Below are 17,263 nucleotides of genomic sequence, written 5' to 3' on the forward strand. Positions count from 1 at the left end.
AAGAGTGGTATTTGACCACACAGTCACTTCCTAGTGACGATTATGCATCAACAGGCAATAAGAATGATTCTGTCACTCCCAATAGGCATACGATATAATTTCTATGATAACTTTTCACTGACCTGCAGAACAGTGGTCGCATAGCAAAAACATGGCACTTTTCTGAGTGCCTGCGAAAAACTTTCGCCACCAAAACGGGTCCCAAAATAGCCTCGAATCAAAAAAATAATTTCACCAAGGGCTTCGTTCTCGCCCGTAGCATATACTGTCCTCTCGCCACACTACGAAGAGCGTCTCAATCTGAGACAGTGCACTCTTGCACTTTTCGACTGTGCTACCTTCAAAGATTTGCTCCCAAACTCGAAAAAAAAAAGAAAGCAACACTGATCCTCTTACTAGGATACCGCGAACTTGGTTTGCTTTCATGAGCTCCTTACCATTAACTGAGCTCTGATATCATGAAAGGAGAGTGGGAGAGAAGGAAGGAGTCTCACTTGCAGCTTTCTCACATACACAATGGGAGAATATACACAAAGGTGGAGGTTGAAAACAGTTTTTCTCTTCTTAGTTGTGAAAGCCAAAAGAATTCTAAGTACCAAAGAATAGGTGAACCCTATATGTGGGTCTCAAACCAAACTCAACTAACTAAGGTGGCATACTAACTGAGCCACTAACTAGAGTACATAAAGATAGCTATCATCTAGCTATTATTCATAGGCGGTGTACCAACCGCATCTGTAGCTAACAAGTCAGTGACATAAATGCACAACGATCACCCTGGCATATCACGAGTAGAGCTCGATATCTCAACACAATGGTTATTAACATTGCTGATTATTCTTCCATAAGCTCTTGCTGTGAGGGCTTAGACATCTAGTCTCTTTGTTGAAGTTGGTGTTCGTTTGTTGCCTGAAGGTCATCAATTTTGGAGGGAGAACATTCGTTTTTTTGTTGTTTGTCATCTCTTCAGGGATTGTCCTGTTTTGCATCTACTACACAGGCAATTCTTTTTGGGCACTTATTTTCCCTCAAGTTTTGAAATCCTTAGCATTTTATCATAAATCAGTGGTTGCTCTTGTGGTAGCACTATCATAGCATTGGATATTTGATTAAAAAGGGCATCTCTACCATCGTGTTTCTTAGTAAAAACATCGAGAGAGTTTTCTTGTAGTGCTACCTAAAAACTACTAGAAATATATCTTTGATGTAAGACTTTTTTAGTAGAAACCTTATTTTAAGTGAACTCTCTTCTGTGATCCAACCAAATGAATTCATCGCAACATATTTCTGATTGCAGGGTTACTAGCTTCTCTAAATTTGTGACATGTGGCTCTAGTTTTTTGGTTCTTGGATAAGATCTCTTTCCAAAGTTCCTAAGGCTAGGCAATTGTTTGGTTGACTTATTGATTTCAGTCATATTTCTAAGGGAGCTATTGTTATGCCACTTATTGGGAGTAGTTTTTAAGTTTGAGGGGCATTTTGTTGTAACATTCATATGTATCATTTCTCTATATTTTGTACAAGAGTAGACACTACCCTTGACCTCCGTGTAAGGCAAGCAGTAAGACCATCCTTCCTTCTTATACTTCCACCATCATTCATAGGAATGCCCTCATTGCCATATGGACAAGGTCTTGCTATGCTCTTGGATTGGAGGAGGTACAGTATGTAGAGAAAACCCAAGCATGTTTATGAAAGCTGATTATATCCATGTGCAAATCACTTGGTCATTGTGTGAGTATGGCCAAGGTGTAACGCATATGAAGTTCAAAGAAGGCCAAGTAACTTCATAGATTCATCTACATTAGTCAATATGTAGTGTATTGTGCCAAATTAACACCATGTCTTCTATTAGAGCCAAAGCCTTGTAATAAGCCTATTGATAAAGGCTTCTCTGCTTAGTTATCTCACTTGGGAATACTCCTCCTATTTTGTATTTAAGGGAGGGGGCGTGAGATTTGTACATCAAGGGTGATTGGAGTATATTAGATTTGAATAGGGTGATGGAGACTTGGTAGGTGATACCTATGTGGTTTGTGTGGCTCACATAGTAGCCTTCATTTGTAAGGCTAATAGTTTGCATAAGATCTTTGTATTTTGGCTTATCTCTTATTGTGTGTCTTCAATGTTCTTCTCTCCTTCCCATGTTGAGCGCTCCTCCTATTGTCCAAACTATTGATTTCTAACAATATGTGATTTTAAATTTATGATCTTTTGGATGTCTTTATACTGGGCCATGGACACTTGTCTCAAGCGTACATGGCATTCTCAAATGGATAGCCGACATGATGTTGTGGATCATGTTTGGTTCAAATCATTAGAATCTATTTATAAGCTAAAGCTTTAGGATGGGTATTTTCCTTATATCAAAATGCGTATAATTGAGTTCCACACTCTTCTATATGCAAGACTCCTTTTGAGAGTTGTCATAGCTATCAACAAGCACTTCCTTTGGATTTGGCCATGCAAACTCCTACCTTCAAGGCAAGCTACACAAGATATATTAAAAGCATATCTTTTCTCCAAGCATTTGTTCGATGTTCATCAATTGTGCATAGTACTATAGAGCAACTACAAGCTAAGTATCAACTTTATGCCAATAAGCATAAATAAAGTGTTTACTATCATCTTTGCAAAGAAACATTAAAAGATTTCTCTAATGCTAATGTTTAGGCCATAAGATTTCCAGAGCCTCAAGCATGTCTCTAGGAATTCTTATCTTTTGGATCTTCCCCTGACCTCTTCCTTCATCCTATTTCAATGTCCAGTTTCTCCATTCTTACTATCCCCCTCTCCTTACAAATGATCTCAGTCCGATTCAACCTTATTTATCTGCTAACATTAACCTTAGCTTTTAGATCCATCTAAACAAGAAAGCACTAAAGTAGCTTCAAGATAATTTTACACAAGCGATTTGGATAGACATCACTCAACTTTCCAAGAGCTTTCCTCAAGTACTTCATCCTCACAAGCAGTGAAAAAAACCTTTTAAATTCGGAGACTTACATCGTGTCTTCATGCTAGAAGTGATTAAATAAATATTCATTAATTATTAACTATATTAGTTTATGTGATTGCACCTGGAAAGGATTTTGAAATGCAATCTTAAAATGTAAGGAACAAATATTAAAACATTACACTTACAAAGAGGGGGCCAACACAAAGGGGACCAAGAAAAAAGTAAAACATGTAAATTTTCAAATATATGAGCATTTTAATATACATGCTTGCTCAAGAGTGCTATATGCACTCTTAAATAGTGACCTAAACTTGAGTACTCACTTAGGCCATCCTCAATCCACATACTTTAGAGCATCATTTAAGTTCTAGTATAATTCATGCAAAACAACACAAAGGCAAAAATGCTTATGTGCAATAGGTCGACCACCCTAGAAACATTGCCTAAAGTGCCCAAGATGCTGTGAAAAGAGAGCTACCACAATTCAAGACTAAAAACCTTAATGAATAGCTTGAAAAGGAGATGTTTACCATTGACAAAATAAGTATGAAATCTAGTTGCCTACAATCAAAGAAGCAAAATGCTACCTACCTCTCTCTCTCTCTCACACCCCCGCACCCGCACCCGCACCCACAACTCAACACTCACACTCAAACACACACACACACACTCTCTCTCTCTCTCTCTCTCTCTCTCTCTCACCCCCCCGCACCCTCACTCTCACCCGCACCCGCAACTCAACACTCCCACTCCCCCACCCCTACCCCCACTCCCACTCCACACCCCCACCCCCACCCACACCCACACCCACACCCACACCCACACCCACACTCACACTCACACTCACACTCACACTCACACTCACACTCACACTCACACTCCACTCACACTCAACTCACACTCAACTCACACTCACACTCACACTCACACTCACACTCACACTCACACTCACACTCACACTCCTCTCACACTCCTCTCACACTCAACACTCTCACTCTCACAACTCTCACTCACACTCAACGCTCCCGCCCTCGCCCCTGCCCACGCCCCTGCCCCCGCCCTCTCACACTCACACTCACACTCACACTCACACTCACACTCACACTCACACTCGCTCACACACGCTCACACACGCTCACGCTCACGCTCACGCTCACGCTCACGCTCACGCTCACGCTCACACTCACCACTCACCACTCACCACTCACACTCACACTCACACTCACACTCACACTCACACTCACACTCACACTCACACTCACACAACTCTCATACTCAACACACTCACGCTCACGCTCACACTCACACTCAACACTCACGCTCCCACTCACTCACACTCACTCTCACTCTCACAACTCTCACCACTCACGCTCGCATGCGCTTGCGCACTTGCACTCGCTCACACTCACACTTGCTCTCCCTCACTCTCACTCTCACAACACTCACACTTGCACACTTACACTCACTCACTCTCCACACTTACACTTACACTTACTCTCACTCTCACTCTCACAACTCTCACTCACTCTCACTCACTTACTCTCACACTCACTCCCACTCCCACTCGCCCCGCCCCCTCTCCCCCCCCCCCCCCCCCACACACACACACACTCTCTCTCTCTCTCTCGCACACACACTCAACCCTCACCCGCACTCGCACTCGCTCACTCACTCACTCACTCACAAGCATGCGGGCACACTCATGGTATTAGAGCTTCCAATGTGTTGTTGAAGTGTGTGGACATTTTCTCATCCAATGAACATGGTCTCTTTCAGAGTTTTGCTGTGACAAAAGCTTGACACTCAAGACAAGATGGTAAAGCAAGTTTAGAAAGCAAAGATTCAACTCAAAGCATAATTGGGGCAACACAATGCTCTTTAACCCAAGCTTGCACCTAAGAAGGCTCACTCCTTCAAATATAGATAAAATTTCTTACCCTACTTAGGAATATAAAGGCTATGTCAAGTGCTTTCTATAGCTCATTGAGGATGTTGGAAATAGGTAGGCAATGGTGCTAGCATCAAAATAAGCTCCTAAGTAATGTGGGGATATTGAGTGCCTTGGATATATTGACCTCTCCCATATCTTGCCTACTTTTCTTGGCAATGGGAGAGGGCTTGACATAGCTACGGGACGAGGGTATGGGACCCCTTGTACCCATTGGCACATGCCTTTTCTATGAGAGCCCAACAAACATAGTTGTATAGACACTTCTACTCAACCTCATATTTTTCCATTAAATCCCATTGAGACTTGTTGATTTCCATACTCATCTTAACTTATGTAGAGTTAGATGCAAGCTCTAAAGAGCTCTTAAATGAAAGACTTGAAGATTTTTCCATACACTTTTGAAATTTCATAGTTTTGTGAGCAATTGCAAATAAATGGATCTATGAGGTTAAGTATAATCCAATTGGTAACATTAAAAGACCAAAAGCAAGACTTGTTGCAAAGGTATTTACACAACAAATTAGAAAAGAATATGAACTTATGCTCAAGTATCCAAAAAGACTTTTCAGTACTATTAGCAACCATCAATAAATGTAACCTGCATCAACTAGATGTCAAGAATGCATCTCTCAACAGATACTTGGAAAAAAATTTCCATGTAACAATCTCAAGAATATGTATGCAACAATCTGAAGAATTTGTTGAGTTCCATCGTCATCTACCTAAGCAGTGTTAGATGTGAGCTTTTTTTAAATCTAAAAAGCTCTTAAATTAAAGATTTGAAGACTTTGCTATATACTATTGAAATTTTTTAGTTTTGTGAGCAATTGCAAATGAAAGGATCTATAAGGTTAAGTATAATCCAGATGGTAACATTAAAGGATAAAAAATAGGACTTATTGCAAAGGGATTGCACAACAAACTAGACAAGTCTATGAACTTATGCTCAAGCATCCTAAATGAAATTTAGGTGGTCTTTAAATTTCATTGGCAACCGCCAATAAATGTAACACACATCAGCTAGATGTCAAGAATGCATCTCTCAGTAGATACTAGATGAAAGCATTTACATGCAACAATCTCAAGAATATGTTGAAAGTAAAAAAACAAGCAAAAAGTCCCTTATGAGGCAACACAAGTATTTGGATAATCTACTAAAGCAGGTTTTAAATTAACTAAAAATACAAAAACAATGAGGAGTCTTGTAGATAACTCATTGGTTCATTGATCTATCTTACTATCACCACATTATTTATTATGCTATCAATACTCCAAAATAAACACATTGAAAAGCAAAAAAAAGAATGTTAGATACATCGAAGGCCCAAAAACAATTTGACAAAAAATAGAAAGAAAGTCGTACAAAACTATATGGTCATTGTGATAATGAAACAAGATCTCCATATTTCTTAGCATTCGGTCCGACTTCTTAGTTATCTAACAAACAACGCAATGTCTTTGTTCTCAATAGAAGTAAAATACCATGCATTGTAGCATGCGAAGCAATTTCACTAGTAAACTACTACACTATGATAATTTAACAACAAATCCAATATATCACCCAAACAACATATTGATGAGCATTTCATACGTGAAAAAGTGCTCAATGGAAACCTCATCATGTAACACTTTGCCAACAAAAGCCTAACAAACATCCAACTAAAAAAGAGCTTTTTAAGAAACACCAATTAACTTTTGGTTTAACTTATGGAAATGACATTCCCATTGAGCAAAAGTAAAAGAGCATGGTAATAATATTGAAGGAAGGAGTTAGGAGTTTAGGAACAAACTAAACATCATATAGTATATTATAGATAGTGAACCAACCTAAAAATAGTGCTTATTCATGCTTTATAGCTAAACTAGTCATTTGTGAAGAACTCTATAGCCTCTCTAGTCATTCCACCCTCTTACAATTAGTCATTTGTGAAGAGGTCTCTAGCCTTCTCTCTAGTCATTCCACCCTCTTTCAACTCACTCCATATCTTATCAATGTATGCTATGTGAGCCACTCAATGCAAACATGCTATGCCACATATAATGAGCTCCAAGAGGTCTCCCAATTCTACTATGTTTCACTGAGCTTCTTTGCAATGCATGAATCCAAGTCCAAAGGTTTATGTTCATTAAGCCGACAAAAAAAACTTTCTTTGAACTTCCAAAGTTGGCTCATCTATATAAGAAGATTCTAAGCCCATACATCGCTAAGCAAGCAAACTGACACAAGACCCTTAACACAAGAATACCAATATACGCATATTTCTGTGCGTGTAGTCTTATTTGTTAATGTTAGATTGATGTAAGTTATCATATTTATGTACTAAAGTCCCAATAAGGTAATATTTTATATGTTCCATATAAGCCTTGCAAGAAAATTTTGCAGATCTTTACTTGAGATAATACAATCTCATTGACCATTGCCTTATAAAAACCCATAGAAAATAATTTATTGACATGTGAATTGATATGTTATACAATTGTATATGTGTTTGACAACAAAAGTTTTGAGCTCAAGAAGTTTAATTTATTGTTGGAGATTCACACGGAACCTTATTCATGTGTTCCTTTGATATCATGAAGTGAGTCTGCAATATATAGTAATAACTTTAATGATAGCTTTTTGTCTTTCTATAACAATTTTGTTCCAACACACACAGCTAGAGCACATCCGCTTGTGGCCTACGCTGACAAGCAACGAGGGGCTTCCCGAGGAAATTGAACACGGCAACCAGCTCGGGGAGCAAACACCCACCATCGCGACTTTAATTTTATAAGTTGAATGCAAAAAGGATGAGCATGTAGTTTGAAGGCTACTATTATTGTGGCAATCAAAAAATTTGCCTTCACATATGGTTGCGGAGTTAAGAAAGAGCACTCACTAGATCGGGCTGCATGAGTTATAAAAGGAGAAAAGTATTAGAACTTGAGTATGGACATTAGTACACCCACGATGGATATGAACTCGAGCTGCTCTAGGGCACTGCACTTTTTATTGAAAGGACTCATTTGCTGATAATAATCAGTCTGCATGAGTTATAACTGCAAAGGAGTAAGGACTTGTGTACACACCCACAACGAAGTATATGAACTCGAGGCTACTCCAGGGCACCACACCTTTCAATGAGAGGACTCATTTGCTGATAATAATCAGGTTGCACAAGTTATAAGGAGAGAAGGCTAAGGACTTGTGTAGTACACCCACAATAAAGTATATGAATTCAAGCTGCTCCAGGGCACTGCACCTTTCAATAAGAGGACTCATTCTTCTCACATTGGAATCCAAGATCCAAAACTCTCGGTCCGTTAACCTCAGAAAACCTTCAGTTCGGACGATTTGCATCCAAACTACATCTGTGCTGAAGTCGAGAAGTCTATTAAGCCCAGGAAGTGTATGCCTGCAAGCAATGCAGACAAAATCTACAGGACTAATACCAAAAACCACTTAGATTTTCTTAGGTAGACCTTATCAAATGACCGTTTGTTTGCTCTAGCTAAACCTTGCTATGAATATAACCTGTCAGCCTCTGGCCGGGTTCCTAATACTGGATTTTGAATAATCAATAATCAAAAGCAAATCAAAACGGCCTGAATACTCATCTAATTACTGAAATGATAGGGCAGCAGGAACTGCTGGGAGAGTATCGGGTATCAACTACCTTGCTGGCCAACAAAAATTAAGACTCTACTCATACAGAAGTTTTCTCGCCAAACGTTTCAGCTCCCAAAGGAGCTTCGGAGACCAAGGAGGCCAGCTAACAGACACTATACGAGGTATGAGATACAAACTATCTCGCTGGCCAGTTCCTTTAAGGTTTGAAAAGAAAAATTGATCTTGATCTGGCAACCGCTGTTGAATGCCCGTTAAGAAGAAGAGAAATATCAGACAAGAGGAAGAGGAAGCTCCACAAATCATGGAGACATTGTACGATCATGTATGCCTTCTGGACACTAGTGGGGTATGGATATTATCCGTAGAACAAGTAAAACGCTGAACCCAAAAAAGGAGCCAAACATCCAAGAGGATATCAACCAAAAAAGATTGAAGTAAGAAAAGGTTAGCAATTTCCAGCAATGGAAGCGCAGGTGTCTCGAGCCAAGCCACGCGACACCAAAGCTCAAAATTCCTGCGAGGCGCTTCCTGCTTCCCCCTTTCCCTTTCCGGACTTTTTTGGAAGAAGAGTTGCATGAATGTTAGGTAATACTCCCCCATTTGCAATGACGACATTGCCAAGCAGCTTGCTGAGCTCCTCGTCATTTCTCACTGCAAGCTGGATGTGGCGAGGGATTATCCGATTCTTCTTGTTGTCACGTGCAGCATTCCCAGCAAGCTCCAAGATCTGCAGTACAATTCAAATTGGACCAAATTGGCTAAAAACACGAGAGCCACCACCTTTACAACTCAAGCTCACCTCAAATCAATGACAAGAATGCGGGCATCCGAAGACAAGCCAGGCACGCAATGCAAGCATGCAAGCGGAATTGAACGCAAGATCATCCAAAATACTAACCTCTGCAGCGAGATATTCCATCACAGCAGCCATGTAGACAGGAGCTCCGGCTCCAACACGCTCAGCATACCTGCCTTTCTTTAAAAACCTTGCGATCCTGCCAACAGGAAACTGGAGGCCAGCCTTTTGGGAGCGAGAAACAGACTTGGAGTCCTTACGCTTGCCTCTTCCACCTCCACCTGCAGCCATGGACCTGCGGAGAACGCGCAGGAAAATACATGAAGGCAACTATAATTGCTGTGAAGAGGAGAGGAGGGCAAATCCAAAGTATCGTATCAAAAAATGCGACCGAGAGGCAAAAGAGACGGCCAAAGAAACAGGAAGGAGAGGGTAAACCTGGGGGAAGAAAGCAAAAGCTTGCAAGCTCGATGGCGATGGCAATGGCGATGGCGATGCAGAAACCCTAGAAAGCTTGCCTGGACAGGATGATGAAGAAGACCATGTTTCTCGTTTATACGCCTCTACTCATTAATCGGAATTTTCACTTTTAGCTTACAAGGGCCTTGAATGAATGCTATCATGGAGTAGAGAAAGTGGTGTAGCACCACTTTCCCACTTAGCAGGCACGCAGCCCGCGAGCCATTTTTTGAGTGGGAAAGTGGGACTTCCCCCACCTTTCCCAGTCGTCAAAGGCTTGGGGAGCTGACACATGGCAGTTCGGGTACGTCGGGCAAGGGAGGGAGATTACCATTATGGAAGATCTTCAATCCAATGGTCCAGATCTACATTCTTGCGACCCCAGCCTTTGACAGAAGAATAACATAAGAGGGGATTTAAAGGTTGTCCTCATCTCAGAATGAGGTTGTCCTTGAATGAATGCTATCATGGAAGGATAACCTGAGAGGGGATTTAAAGGTTGTCCTTATCTAAGGGTGAGATTGTAATTTGTCCTGACTCCCATCTCCTTTGGCACACCTAGTGAAATTTTCACCTTGTTTCAATGTACTCGTTTGCAAAGTTCTAACACAAGATGAGAGGCCAGTATGCTAGGTGTGCTAGCATACCCCTTTGCAACATCTTGGTGCATTTGCAACATGTTGAGGCCGTCCCCATGGACCAGGCAAAAAAATAGAGTTACACTAGCCAACCTCCACTAAACTGTGATGGGTGGTGGACATGCCTGCACATTCGTCTAGTAGTGGACATGCTTGCACCTTCGTCCAGCGTCTTGCAGTCACCATAGCTGGATCTTGCTCCCAGTATTGCATCGCATGCATAATATAGGCTTCTATAAGACATTTGCAGCAAACTATCCTAATCTCTTTAGTAGCAACTTCTCCCTCGCAATTTTTATTTTTGTTCTTTCTAGCTTCATTTTAGGTGTAGAACAAATATTGAACTTGGAGAATGTGCTTGTTTTTTATAGACTAACTTGCTTGAAGACTCTGTTCCACAATCTATTAAATGTTGACCTTGAAAAAGGGTTGTACTTTAACACCTCCATTGTTTTGTTGACTAATCACACAAAATATCCACCTACTTGTCAATGGATGGGATGACCATTTGTGTCTCACATTCCCCAGTCATCATTGTGTAGCTTTTCTAGGGCGTTTTCTCTGCATTATACTCAACACAGTGCTGAATCATAGATTTTCCCACCTCCACATGCCTCATTCAATGATGTATTCTGTCCTTTTCCATGCATCACTTTTTGCACTCCAAGATCATATTGGTGCTTGTACTAGTATAAATTTGCCTTTGGAATTCCATAGATCGTCGACCAAGCCTTGCACAACAAAGATTCATGTTTCTATGAAGAATGCCAATCCACTTATATGTCCATCAACCCTCTCAAATGTTTCTAGGTTGCTATATATTTGATTCACATGATTAGTAGAACATTTGACCCTGGTATTCCTTTTGAATACTTAAACCACTTTGACCCCGGTATTCCTTTTGAATACTAGGATCAATCCACTTGTATGGCCATTAAGCCTCTCAAATATTTCTAGGTTGCTATAAATTTGATTCACATGATTAGTAGAACATTTGACCCTGGTATCCCTTTGAAATTCTCAAAACCACTTTTTGATCAACAACTTGATGATGTCGTCCTTTATAGCAATCAATACTTGCACCCCTTTGGATAGACTTGAAGGTGGACTCCATGGCTAACCTTTTTTCAATTTTATTCTTCTCCTTTTCCTTCCTATCTATCATTTTGTATAGTCATTTCTTTTTGACAACTTTGAGATTTTCCCTATGTAAGTTATCAGTAGAAACGGTAAAATGATCAGTATGGTCCTCATTTCTAGAAGGGTCTTTCATAATGAAAGTACGTACATGCCCACCAACATAACTCGAGTTAGTGATCACCAAACCAAAATTGCATAGGTCATCAAGGTGAAGCTTCAAGGTTTCAAGGATACCAAGGAAGAAAATCCCTACATTCCGTGCAAAACTCCTAATTCACAACCTTTTCCCACTTTTCCTAACGTTGTTTTTGTCCATATTGAACGTCTTTTGTTGGGCTATCCATTAGTGCTCAAGATTCGGTAAGCCAATGCTTGCATCACTAAGTGTTTGCATCACCATGTCGATGTTTGTCCTCTCCTGTTTACATCCAACGTCATGTCCACCTCCTCCTAGCATTGATAGCTACCTCCTTGGGTGCTTCCTTAGCAACAATAAAAGGATAGGAGCTGTGAAACCTCCTATACCTCTTTAGATCAAAATGGAAGGGGTTGGCATGTAACCACCCACAAAGAATGTGTTGGAGCCACCCACAAAGAACATGGGTGGCATGTAGCCACCCACAAAGAATGTGTTGGAGTTGACTTCAAGTTCAGTCTCCTTCCTATGCTCGCTAACTTGTGTTCTTGCCACGATGATCAACTCTTGCATCATAGTTGTTACATTCAGTTTTAGACTGACTTTCTCACAATGGTAGAACAAGAATTCACATTTTTTAATATATGTGTATCTAATGTAAATTGCAGACTAGAGTTCTTGAAAGAATCCAAAATTTCTCATGAGAGCACTTGAATAAAAGCTAACAGAGTGTTCCCACGGAGAGGATTCAACAAGAACTTAGGCTATTTACACATGCCAAAGGGTGCCACCAATGTGTGGTCACCCAAAAAGAGTCCTGGGCAATCTAGAATGGCTGCACCCCATCACACACTAGCTACCCATCGTGGGTTTTAAAAAATTAATGCCCACCCATGGGCACCTCCTTTACACACTACCCAACAATGGTTTTATGATTTGTGGACCTTGAAAACACAGGTGTTTGACAAATTTGAGGGGTGTCCATGGTTGGGTAGCGAAGCTTGGTTGCCCACATGAAAGGGCTTGGAGAGGGCAAGATATTGAGTCCACGTAGGACTAGAAGGTTTGATAATGGGTGGTGCGTGTGTAATGAGCTGCCTACCCATCATTAAAAACTGATCTCCTATTGGTTGCCCAATGATGGGTGCATCAGTGTGTAAAAAATCTTAGAGAAGAGCGTTGTTCTCATGTTTGCTCTGATTTTCCATCCAAACAAGGTGAATGATCAGAGGCCTACCCAAAAAGAGTGAAATCGTGTTGCAAGTCGTCTTTGATTACTTGGCTAATTCATCCCTAAAAGGAAAGCCGCTTATCAAGAAGACTTTGAAAGAATAATTGATATCGCAACACAAAAGAACACAAAATAGACCGTCAGCAATTCAAGGCTTCAAATAAACGGCAAAAATTGTCACTTAGATGTTCTCAATCACTGTGGGAAGAGTACAGCTTGAGCAAAACATCTTTGAGAGAAAGATCCAAATCAATAGAATGGACAAAGCTGCTATGGAATAGCCCCCTCTGGCTAAATCAAGGTACAACAATTAATGCAGACTGAGGAGTTCAAGGAGAAGCATGAGAACCCTTCAATTGGATAGAAAAGATATTCCTCCATACTACAAGGGCTCAATTATTGCACCTTTTTATTTTTGCATCAACTAAAATGTGCTTTTGTTTTCAGATTTGTATCCATCATCATATGAAGAATGGCAGCCGGTGGAGTGCATTTTGGGATTCTTGGATGTCTTGCATGGAGTAATAGGAGAATTACAATATCAAGCTAGATCTGCAACTCAATTACCGCATACAAGTATCTTCTTCTATGACCATTTTTATGAATTGTTGGACAAAGCAAACACTCAAGGTGTGTTGAGCAAACAAGATCTTCTACCATGGAATATGACCCAGTGCCATCCTAGTAGGAGTTGGTGCATGAGGAGAAGATAGAGGATCATGCAAGTGCATCACATGCTCCAGGTGCATCCGAGTCCTCCTGAGGAGCGTCCAAGTATAGTGGAAGCTAAAAGTCTCCACCGCAGCCAACAATAGAAATTGCATTTAGAATAAGATCTAGAAAAGTAGTAGCCTGTGAATGAGGGTCGGCCTCCTCTATGAGTTGGACCATAGTAGATATCTACACATGTACACAATTACTAAGATCAGTGTGGTTGTTTGTCACTAAATCATTGAGAAGTACTATACATTTACAAAAATCATAAGAAATCATATACATCGTTATTGAGAAGTAATATAAACAGTCTCTCAAGCGATGCTTTTGCATTGAATTGTGCTCTCCCTCCTATGCAATAGCCGTTGTAATGTTTTGTTAGTAACAAATGAAGACAATGAATGAATCATGTAAATATAACAAGTGAAGATAATAAAGAACCAATTCGTAAAATTCTATGTACCTTTTTGTTGTTGATAATGAATGAAAATTCTTTTGAAATACTCTCCTCTATCTCCACTAGAATGTCATGACACAATTGGGCTAGCGTACCACACTGTCTTATTGAGACTACAAGTACCATTATTCCATCTTCATAGACCTTAATCTCCAGTTTTTTCATTTTCAGGGCCAAACGAGTTAAGGTCTTGGTCCATTGGAACTAATTTATCCGCAATGAACCTATTGTGTTTGTAGTAAAAAGGAAATATAAAATTATGGCTTGCAATCATATACTTAATGGTAGTGATACTTGGCACCACCTCATAGTAGACATTGTTAGATAATGATTTATCGTCATCGCAATCATCATCCAACAAGTCAAGGTTGTCTTCATTTCCAGTTGCCCTGTAGGTGAGCGTTGTTTTGCACACCTTGACTGGATACTTGTTAAACAGGTCAACAAAAATAGTGATTGGCATGCATACATTGATTTTATAATTCTTGTAGCAATGCCTAGATGTAAAGATCATTGAACTTTTGCAAATAGCTTAGCCCTATATGTCTTGCTGTACCATTCGCACCTCTAATGTCCGCTCCAACACCTCATCATCATCTCTTCTTGAGATTTTTGCTTTTGTACTCTGAACTACTAGAGAGGCATATTATAGAACCTCTACTACTAGTCTAGCTTTGTACTCTCAACTATTGGGGAAACATTATGGAGAACATGAATTATTCATAATGGAAAGCTTATGGTTTTACAAGTGATAAGGTCTTAACCTTTGTTGATTTTACTGATTTCCCATATGCTATCTTTAAAGCCTTGTAGTAGGTCCCTTGAATCTTAATTTGAATTTGATAGTTCTTCCATTTTCTAATGCTATATGTTATATGTACTGTAAATAAGAGAAAGAATAATTCTACATAAAGACATCTCAAATGGGATTAATTGTTGAGAGAAATCAAAACTCATATTACATGCCAATTGTATCAATACAAAAATCAGTGATATATAAGCAAAGACATCCCAAATAAGATTGTTGAGATAAATAAAAACTCATATTGTAGGTATTGTATCAATACAATGAGAGTCGCAATCAAAATCTAAAGTCCAACTATGATCACCATATCTATTCCTATGCAAATGAAGTAAAAGGCTACTGTGAAGGCTATTCATCAGGCTGTTGTAAAGGTTGTTCATCAAGGTGAGGCTGCTCATTAGGCTACTATGGTTCCTTCGTATGCCGATGATGGCCCTCATTGGAAAGCTTCTTATCCGTTTGGGACTATCCTCATCTCTATAATGGTTTCCTCACTCCCCTGCCCCTTCATACCACTTGTGGTGGTAGGCTCCTTCTCTTCAGCAATAGTCTCCATGACAGTGGGCTCCTTGGTTCTGAAAGCACTACCTCTGGATCTCTTTGGTCTCCCTCAAGATAATTTATGAGCATAACTTAGGAGCTTTTCTATGACCATGGATCTATATCCATCCACATAAGCTGATGTGAAGCTATCCTATGTAACCTGCAATCAAGAACAATAATAAGAAAGATTAGATTATATTTTGTTTCACAATGGCATTTGTACAAGAGTCATTATGAATATATAGATTCCCTGTTTGGTTCCGGATCTACAAAGTAAGTATCTAACAAATACTTGGCATGGATCAGTGTCCTCCACCCACATGAATGGGCATCATCCTGTTGTGGCACCTACATAAACTTAACAGCCTTAAGATATGGTTTATAACTCTGGAGGCCAAAAACATCATTGAACATCTAGAAATGTTCTTACCCTTAAGTCAACAATCTCAACACTATTTAGCAAGTCCATATTTGGAGGACAATGATCCCCCAATGATCCAAGATATCCAATAACCTTTTCACACATCTACAGGATAAAATCCTATTGTTAAATGTGTTCCATAGAGAGAGTTCATAAGAAAGGCTTGTTTTTGTTAAAAATCAATACACACTATCCTCCAATGGTTGCTGTAAAAAAAAACCAGATACATCAACCAACATTACAATAACAAATGATAGAAGAAATGAAGTAAAATGCCTTATTCACTTACTTAGAGTGATATGGTAAGAGGATGAAAATGATAATGAAGTCATAGTGTTTAAACCACTTGACAAGATCATTTGTAGGAACCTTTGGATTTCTTAGTAAGGGAGACATGCATAAATCTAGTACATGAGCCTCAATTTGCTGCTGCTCTTTTAACCCTGCTCTGTACATGCTAGTAAAAATATTATTATCAATGCATTGTATATGAAACTCAGTCCATATCATAAATTAGTCAAGAAACTCAACCCATATTCACATCACCTAAGCATGAAGATAAATTACCTAAGAACATACAAAAGAATTGTATCAGTCTCACCGACTCTCCTTGTGACCTCAAATCTCACAAATAGTCTTGGATCAGCTTAATATCTCTCATAGAAGTGTCATCTTGCAACTTGAGGATAATATTGTATATCCCATGGCCTTTTGTGCCTTCCTTATCTCCCTAAGTACTGATACCTTTTGAGAAAACCTCCTCTTATTTGCTTATTTGAGGATATGCACTGACTTCCCTTTCCTCTTATGAGAACCTCTGACACTAGCACTAGCAGTAGGGGCAATGGCAGCTTCAACAATGGGAGGTCCCTTACCAACCACCTTGGCTGTGTACTTTGGTCCTTGCCATGATAGTCTTCTAGCCTGCAAACATATGAGTTTTGAAGCATTTTAGGCCACATTGCACTTCTTTGGGATATCCAAGTCTGTTGATGTGTATCACCAGAGGGGAAAAAATTGGTAACTGAAATTTTGCTACTCCCGCGAATTTTGAATTTTCACACCTCCTGCCCATCAAATTTTGGAAGATTAAGTACCTGCAACCTGCCCCCGCCATGCAAACACCCTGCAACCCGCATGCACCTCGATGTGACCTTGTGCAAACTTTGGTTTGCCATTGTCTTCTTTCAGGTAAGTTATCTTCTATTCGTTGCTTGCCTCACCAGCTCCTTCTCTGTTTCTATTTTGGACTAATCGTGGAAATGGTATCAATGGCAACATGCAACTTGCCATGGCTTGCAAGAGAAGCAGACAGAGGCTGCAAGACAGGAAAGCCAAAAAGCCAGGTCAAGGCACAAGGAACAGAGTGTGGGTCGAGGAAAGCACTGGCACGGTATCAAATC

The 17,263-nt window shown here is 40.0% G+C and overlaps 1 protein-coding gene across 1 annotated transcript; it reads right to left on the bottom strand.

Moving 5' to 3' along the window:
- Positions 1-8,742: 8,742 nt before the first annotated feature.
- LOC147879934 (histone H2AX-like) lies at positions 8,743-9,875 on the bottom strand. The gene is made up of 3 exons (XM_087372164.1): positions 9,755-9,875; positions 9,419-9,611; positions 8,743-9,247 (listed from the first exon to the last, which is right to left on the bottom strand). Exons 2-3 carry the CDS (start codon positions 9,605-9,607, stop codon positions 9,026-9,028), a joined length of 411 nt encoding a protein of 136 aa, XP_087228290.1. The 5' UTR covers positions 9,608-9,611; positions 9,755-9,875; the 3' UTR covers positions 8,743-9,025.
- Between the last annotated feature and the right edge of the window lie 7,388 nt (positions 9,876-17,263).

Source organism: Dipteris shenzhenensis, chromosome 33 (assembly GCF_047967505.1).
Source record: "Dipteris shenzhenensis isolate YYH24624 ecotype China chromosome 33, Dip_SZ_1.0, whole genome shotgun sequence".
NCBI lineage: Eukaryota > Viridiplantae > Streptophyta > Polypodiopsida > Gleicheniales > Dipteridaceae > Dipteris > Dipteris shenzhenensis.